The sequence below is a fragment of the Lactuca sativa genome, chromosome 5 (genome assembly GCF_002870075.4).
Source record: "Lactuca sativa cultivar Salinas chromosome 5, Lsat_Salinas_v11, whole genome shotgun sequence".
In the NCBI taxonomy this organism is placed as follows: domain Eukaryota; kingdom Viridiplantae; phylum Streptophyta; class Magnoliopsida; order Asterales; family Asteraceae; genus Lactuca; species Lactuca sativa.
This window is the reverse complement of record NC_056627.2, coordinates 186,254,425-186,262,835: the sequence shown is the minus strand read 5'-3', so window position 1 is coordinate 186,262,835 and position 8,411 is coordinate 186,254,425. Positions and strand designations below refer to the sequence as shown.

General features: G+C 31.8%; 1 protein-coding gene across 1 annotated transcript; it reads right to left on the bottom strand.

The window, feature by feature from the left end:
• Window positions 1-3,513: 3,513 nt before the first annotated feature.
• LOC111897226 (40S ribosomal protein S15-4) lies at window positions 3,514-4,525 on the bottom strand. Its single transcript, XM_023893186.3, has 4 exons — window positions 4,369-4,525; window positions 4,140-4,288; window positions 3,992-4,049; window positions 3,514-3,907 (listed from the first exon to the last, which is right to left on the bottom strand). Exons 1-4 carry the CDS (start codon window positions 4,369-4,371, stop codon window positions 3,659-3,661), a joined length of 459 nt encoding a protein of 152 aa, XP_023748954.1. The 5' UTR covers window positions 4,372-4,525; the 3' UTR covers window positions 3,514-3,658.
• Window positions 4,526-8,411: the final 3,886 nt, after the last annotated feature.

The window sequence follows — 8,411 nt, the reverse complement described above, 5'->3', positions numbered from 1 at the left end:
TTTTGGGTGCTTTATTGTATCTTTAGGGTTTTTGATTGTAGAAATTATTACTGTGTTAAGTATGCCTATGAGCCTATCCCACAAAGAAAAACCAAAGACAATATCAAATGCAGCCTTCTTTTTACCAGAATTAGTTTCTTTCTTTTTCATTGAGTTGCAATGATTGACCATATCAATACTTCTTCCATCAAAAAATGAACACAACAAGAGTAACATTGAATTTCCTTTTGGATGAGACCAAGTAATGAATTGTATATTTTTGTAGATTAAGATGGATGATTAATACTATCCTTTCGACTTCACATTTCGGTCTTCACGAAATGTGTTTATAAGATAACCGACTTCGAACAAAAAGTCCACTTTTGAAATAGGAAATTTATGATATGTGTGAGTTTCAACTACTGATATAGAAAATAAATAGTAATGGTATTCTTTCAATTATATTTTCTATCTTTTTCAAAGCTCATATGAGCTTTGAGTATATCAACGGTCGCTTTTTATTTTACAATATATATATATATATATATATATATATATATATATATATATATATATATATATATATATATATATATATATATATAATTTTTTTACCATTAGAAAAAGAGTTTTTTTTGAAGTTCGATCCAACCATTTATGTGTCTTGTAGATTATGTCCATGTTGGCATTTACATTTTATGACATTTCATTTTACACCATACTTAGATACTAAAGAAGTGTTTGGCTTAGTTTTTTAGAAGGCAAAAGTCATTTTAATAAAAGTTGTAAAAAATCATGTTTACCTAACTTTTCCAAAAAGTTCATTTTCCTTATATCAAAAAGTAGCTTCCAAAAAGTTCATTTTCCTTATATCAAAAAGTAGCTTTTATAAGATCTGTTGTTTTTACCAAAACTCTTTTAGCTTTTTATTTTTTCCTAAAAGCTAAAAGATGTTTTAAAAGATAAAACAAACACCCCCTAAATTGTTGTTGTTATATTATTATTATTATTATTATTATTATTATTATTATGTTGTGAATTGATTTAATTAAATATACAAGATAAGCATAAATATATTTTATAAAAATTTATATCATTAAAAAGTCATTATCAAAAATATTTCAAAATGACACAGTATCAAAGTTTAAAAAGCATTGTAGTTATATAATATTTTATTGTTTTTTATTTATTTAAAATATTAAAAGAAATTAGTTGCTTTTATATGATATTTTATTGCTTTTTTTATTTACTTGGATATCAATGGAAATTAATGTTATTTTTAGAGTAAATTACACGAATGGTCCCTACAGTTTGGGGTAATTTGCACGTTTGATCCCTAAGTTATTCTTTTAACTCGGAAGGTCCTTATAGTTTATTTTGCTTATGTTTGGTTCATATCTTACCTAAGAAGACTATTTTGTCCTTGATTTTTAATTTATTTAAATAAGGTGTGGTAGGTAAGATAATGTAAGGTGAGGTGGAAGTGGGGTTGGGGTCCCTGTCTTACCTAAATAGTTTTTTTTAGGTAAAACAGGGACCAAGCGCGCAACAAAAACAAACAGTAAGAACCTTCCGAGTTAAAAAAAAAAATATAAGTTAAAGACCAAACGTACAAATTACCTCAAACTATAGGGACCATTCATGTAATTTACTCTTATTTTTAAAAAATATGACTAATGCTTAAAAATGATATATCATTAGCAAAAGTGGTTTAAAATGTCAATGACATTCTTTAATCTCCTTCACAGTACAAGTATCTGAATTAATGTTGTTAAAATCGCGATCCTAGATATGAAAAACGATTCGAATCGAATACGGATCGTAATTAGGGTAGGATCGGGATCCGATCCAACCTTCCTTATTTTTATTTTTATTTTAATGAACAAAATAAATTCACCATTTTATGTCTTTTACCCTTTATCAGTTTATCATGTTTATCATTTTGTGTTGTGACTATTGTTTTGAAGTTTTTATAATTTTTTAACGGAAAAATGAGTGTTTGAGATGTTCTAAAATTATTAATTAAAATTATGTTTTATTTTATGGGATCTTAACTCGATCCCGATCTTGCAAATCTAAAAATGATCCTATGTTGAGACATTTGGAACGTCATAAAATAGACATTTGGTCTTTTTAAAAAACACTTCAAAATACTAAACTATTAGTTGAGACGTAAAAAATGTTTATTTTGCATGCATTTTATGCATTGCATAATTACATAAGGATGGAGGTTATGGTAGACACTTTATTCACTACATATGGTGATGAAAGTCTTCAAATATCTCAAAGAATGTTTGAACATGGTGCAAGAGGATTTTCCTTCGGATATACTAATCAACATGAAATGCTTCAAGTTGGAGATTCAACTGTTAATAATATCTTATGGGAAAACTGTATCGTCAAAGGCGTTTGCAAACTTGATGTCATTAGAATAGTAAAACTTATCTTATTATAAATGTTTCGTTCTATGTTTACTTTTTACATAGACTGTTATGTTGAACTTGATTTTGATTAAAAGATGGTAAAAAGTCTATGTTTACTTTTTGTATAGACTGATACATTGAATTTTATTTTGATTAAAAGATGGTTAAAACTAACATGACACGTGAAGCCAAAATGAAATAAACAGATTTGATTAAGAGTTTCGACCCGTTTAATCAAACGGGTGTATTTAGTTTGTTTCTCAGTTCACTCTTTGCGGGTTTTTAGTTATTGCGGATCCAATATAGTTTAGGGCCCGTTTACATTCCTAATTTGAGGGGGATGATTGCATAGCCGGGTTGGTGTGTGTTTTGGGGTAGGACTTAAGAGGGTTTGCAGTTTGAAATAGTTTAAAATTGAAAAAACATGTAAAACATTTATTATCAATTTTTCATGTTATACGTAATTTAAGAACTTAAAGGAGACTTCTGTTTTCTAACAAATTATTTATAAAAAGATAGAGCCAAACATGTTTTATAACATTCTACTTTAGTTAGAAAATGTTTTTTAAATATTAAAAAGTCTTTCACAATCAAAACAAACCCTTGATTTCTCATTTTTAACCATGCACCTTATTTAATAATTTTCCACCAATTTAATTCCTTTAACACATGCACAACTCCCTTTTACATCCCTAGCATAATTGAACCTATGTTTAGTTTAAGCATATCAAGATTTTAGTTGTTCTCATTTTTTGAGGAGTATTTTCATACAATAGAGTTTAAAATTTATTTATCTTCTACATCAATTTCGATTTTACATCAACCTATAGGAATTTTTGTTATATCATGCCATCTTGTCCACTAAGCTCAGGACTTAACTTCACTAAGCAAATAATAAATTTAAACCTTGTTTGAAAAGATAAATTATATTTATTTGAAAAAATAAAATTAACGAATATGGTCTTAAAGAACATTAAAGGCATTGTCATAGGCTCATAGCACACTCTATATAGGACCAACAAAACCACAAAATGAAATCTATAATAACCTATAAAATAGCACAATCAAAATCAACGAAGCATTCAAACATAAATGTAAACATCATAGCAAGTAAAACTCAAACAATGATACCTCAAATTCATTCAAAAAGTAGATAATGATGATGATCCTAGATGCAACATTTGGTTTAAAAGGTCTAAATACACCATAACAAAAATCAAATTACTAAGGTGATGTAAAGAAACCAACTTACTGCTTCATTTCAATGGAATAAACCTGGAAGAGTGGGTAGCACCAATACCGGGTCTTCCATGCTTAACTGGCTTGTATGAAATTGAAAACTCAGCCAGGTAATGGCCAATCATCTCCGGCTTAATTTCAATCTGATTGAATGTCTTCCCGTTGTAAACTCCGACAACGCTTCCGATCATCTCTGGCACAATGATCATGTTCCTCAGGTGAGTCTTCACCAACTCAGGCTTCTCACCAGCTGGCGCCTCCCGTTTCTGTTCACAATTCAGATTCGAATGTTCGCCATTAACATCTATTAACAAAAGCCCTAAAAATTGATGTCAAGGAACAGAACTTACAGCCTTGCGAAGCTTCTTGATCAAAGCCATCGGCTTCCTCTTCAAACCTCTCTGAAACCTATCAGAACGCGAAAATAATAAACAAAATGGATCGAAATTGGAGTAGAAAGGAAGATTGTGGATTAAAATATGAAGAATGGATATGCACCTTCTGCGAGCACGAGCAGTGAAGAGCTTGACAAGCTCATCGGTAGACATGTCAAGGAGAGCGTCGAGATCAACTCCCCTGAAACTGAACTTCTTGAACGTCCTCTTCTTGGGCACTCCGGCAGCCGCGACATCAACCTCCACTTCCGCCTACAAACAGCAAAATATTTCATTACAGAATTGTAGAAAAGCATTAGTAAATCTAACGAGATGATCAGAACATGGAATACCATTGTTGATTGCTGCTGAAAACACTAATCTGCAAGGCGCGGCTAGGGTTTGCGAGAGGGATGATCTGAATTGATGCTTTGTATATAAGGGTAAGGGTTGAGGCCTATTTTTGTTACGAAATGTAGACAAGCTTCGGTGTATTTGGGCTTCTGTCCACTATCATTGGCCCATCTTTTATACAACATAATAACATTTATCCTTCGAAATTTCTAAAAAGGTTATATGCTTCGTTTAGAAAAAAATAAAAACAAAATAAAAAAAATAAAAAAACAGAACAATACAAAAAAAAACCTAAAAAAATAAATAAATTGTCTTTTGTAAACATTTATCATATACACTTTTCTTAAACTACAAATATTATATTTGTCTAGTTTAATTTGTTCCGATTCATAAACCTTCAAAATATTATATTTATCAAAATCTTTTTTTACAATGTTTTTAATAGTTTATAATAGAACAGGTAAAAATTGGTCAAACCCAAACCTAATCCAAAATTAATGGATTGTGTTGAGATTTTCAACCTATTTAAGTTAAATGGATCAACCCATCTAAATCATTTAATTAAATAGGTTGGGCTGGGTAAAAAATATATACTCATTTAACTTTAATATATAATTAATTTAATAATTATTTGAATATTACCACGTATTAATCAAAGTATTAATTTCGAAATTATAATATTATATTAATATTTATGTTTTATAAAAATTCAATCTTAATTTTCATCATTTTTTAACGGCGATAATATCACTCACTTTCCAAAATCACTTTGAAATTAAATATTTTTAATATTATTTAAACAATTTGTTTGTATTTATGAACTGACATTGTGATTTTGTTATACTTATGAAGTTTTATTTACGCAAATAAAAAACATCGGGCTTCGCCCCGAATCTTTTTTTTTTTTGTTAATTGTGGAAACCGATGGGTTTTATGCAAAACAAATAAAAATCTTAAATGTGCATGCAACTCTAATTTTGATCTATGGTTTCTCTAATTGAACATACAACTATGACCATCAAATAAGAAGCCTAAGGATACCTAGGTATTTTCGATATTAAGCAACAATGAAAGAAAAGTAGAAAACATACATTTTGATCATTTGGAAGCAGACGCCACAAATGTCGTGCCTCTGGTGGTTCAAACCCAAGCTAGCAATAAAGATGAGGAGGAGAGAGGGGGAATGAAACTTCGAATTTCTCTTGAGGAAGGAGTGGCCGAAATTATGAGGGTTAAGGCTCTATATATAGGTGAGATAGCTTAGAGTCAACGCTAGGGTTTAAGGAGGAAACCTTAATCCCTTTGCTTGGTGACCAAGCAACTCATCAGCCTCCATCCAAAAGCCCTTGGACGAAATATCTAGACCCTTCCAAGAAGTTTGTGCCCAACCTCTTACAAGGAAGTTCTAGAGCTTTTTCCTTCGACTATCAATAGATTGCCAAACAGCCCATACACTTTTAATTAATTCTAATTAATTTTCTGTTAATTATTAATTAAATAATATGATTTTTATTAATATATTATTTTCATAATACATTAAAAATTCAATTATTTCAATTTATTAATCAAATAATAAATTAACCTCTCTCTCTCTCTCCAAAAATCATCATGTCCAATTGCTAGGTTTGAGGGCAACCCAAAAGGACTATGTTACTATCAATTCAAGTATATACCAATTATAGTTATGCGTTTAGACACCTAATCTAACAGTCTCCCACTTTTATAAGTATGATAACTATAACTGCTAGTACAACTTTTAAACCGATCAACAAACTGTGGTTTCCAAAAGTTGTTGTCAAACTCTGACCTAGTCAAATACATATCCTAAGATAAGTGATCGTATAATCCTCCGTTTTGCAAGATATCATTCGGATATGAGACATGGAATAAAATCAATCTCTTTCCCCATTACTTTGTTTCCCAAATTCTGGTTTGTAATGACAAAGAACTACTAATCGAACACATCAATTTAGTCTTGGTCGGGTCTGGCACTATAAGTCAACACCAAATCATCGAGGGGGGCAAAGATATCACTTTTTCCCATTAGAGAAAAAGGAACAAACAAACTTTGACTTATATGCTTGTAATATCTACTCACCAAATCATGCAAAACAACATGTTTATAACATCAAGTTACTGATGCGTTTATGTATTATCAATGCACAACTGATTTGTAAACCACAACTCATATATCTCCATTTTATGATTATAAGATATTATCGTCTCAAAAATATTTGTGATAAATTCCATGAAACAATTCTCTAAGAGTGGGTTAATCCAATACTTAAAACTCAATTTCAAAGTACTCATGAATATTGCAGCAATCCTATTGATATGTCTAAAACCTTTTCAGACAATCTACAATCCAATTCATGACAATATTAATTCAATACTTACTCCCAAAAGTATGATCGACTGTGGATGTTTGAATAATCGAATTATTCGGGAAGTAAAACATGCAAAATGAAACACAATAATAAACAACTGACAAAAGGTAGTAAACAAACTCATAAATAATTATCTATTATTTAATCACCAAAAGTCAATTACATTTACTTGTTACAAGTTTCAAAACATTTATCTAACTACTAAAACTAATATCATCTTTCAGAACAATGATCCTTACATGTTGAACATGCTTGACCTTACTCAGACCCTTTATGAGGGGATTTGCAGGATTTTCTTCAGATGACACCCTCTTTACAATGAGGTGGCCTTCTTCTACTCTATGTCTAATGAAATTGTATTTTCTATCGATATGTCTTGACCTGTCATGATCTCTTGGTTCCATTGTTAAGGTAACTGCTCCTTCATTATCACAGAAAATCCCCATTAGCTTCTTAATGGTTGGAACGACTCCAAGGTCTCCGATGAACTTCTTCAACCAAATCTCCTCCTTTGATGCTTCGCTTACCGCTATGTATTCTGATTCACAGGTAGAATCAGTCATCGTCTCCTGTTTGGAACTTTTCCAGGTTACCGCTCCTCCATTTAAGGTAATGTAACACCCAAAATTTTCAAATAATTTTTCACATTTTAAAAACACACTTCCATTCATAATTATTATAAAAATATCATTGCATCACATAATAATCCACAACATCACATCCTAATATCAAAATACATAAAACTCCTCGTGTGTGTACTGATCAAGTCGGCGCCTTCCCGCGATCCTCACTGGTACCTAAAACACATAACACAACACTGTAAGCATAAATGCTTAGCGAGTTCCCAAAAATACCACACACAACACATATTAGACACTCGATGCTATAACTCTGTTTAACCCTCTGGTCAATGTGTCTCAGTGGGACCTTCCGGTCCCAAAACTTTGTGGGCCGTCTGGCCCTAACTCTGTGGACCTTACGGTCCTAACTCTGTAAACTTTGTAACATACATAGCATAAATCACATGGAAATCTCATCATGCAAAAGCATACAAATACTCTGTCACATACTCTAATTACCACTTTAGGTAAAGTGTAGTGAGAAGACTCACCTCGGGTAACTCGGTAATCTCGAACTTTGTAATAATCTGGTCTAGCCTCCGCCTAATCATACGAAATAAATACTCTTAATCAAAACATCTCTCAATGCTAGACTATACTCTCTCTTAGTACTCTCAGAAGGGTAAAAGACCATTTTACCCCTCCTATGGCACAAAGACCCTAAAGTTGACCAAACCTTAAAAGTCAACAAAAGTCAACTCCCCGGGCTACGCTGTGCGTACCAAACATGTACGCTGGGCGTACCTGGTGTCCTCACATAAACGGGGTACGCGACCCCTTACGTCGCGCGTACTGGGATTACGCCCAGCGTAACGCCCAGTTTCAGACTCTAAGCACTTGAGGTCTTAAATAGTTAAGACCCACGTCCAAATTTTAGATCTGACCATTTCTAAGCCTCTCAATCCATAAAGTTGGTGACTTTAAGCCTTTGCATGGCTGGACAAGTCATCAACACCCATATCATTCCATTTCCAACCCTAGAAAGCTCATAACTCAAGCATGACCCCATAACAACGACCAAGATGGGATTTTTAT

Bases quoted from the DNA above. Each gene is read 5' to 3' on its own strand.
- LOC111897226 (XM_023893186.3), bottom strand. The intron at 4,050-4,139 runs GTGCATATCCAT...GCGTTCTGATAG, and splicing joins ACTGCTCGTGCTCGCAGAAG to GTTTCAGAGAGGTTTGAAGA. The intron at 3,908-3,991 runs GTAAGTTCTGTT...AATTGTGAACAG, and splicing joins TCAAGAAGCTTCGCAAGGCT to AAACGGGAGGCGCCAGCTGG.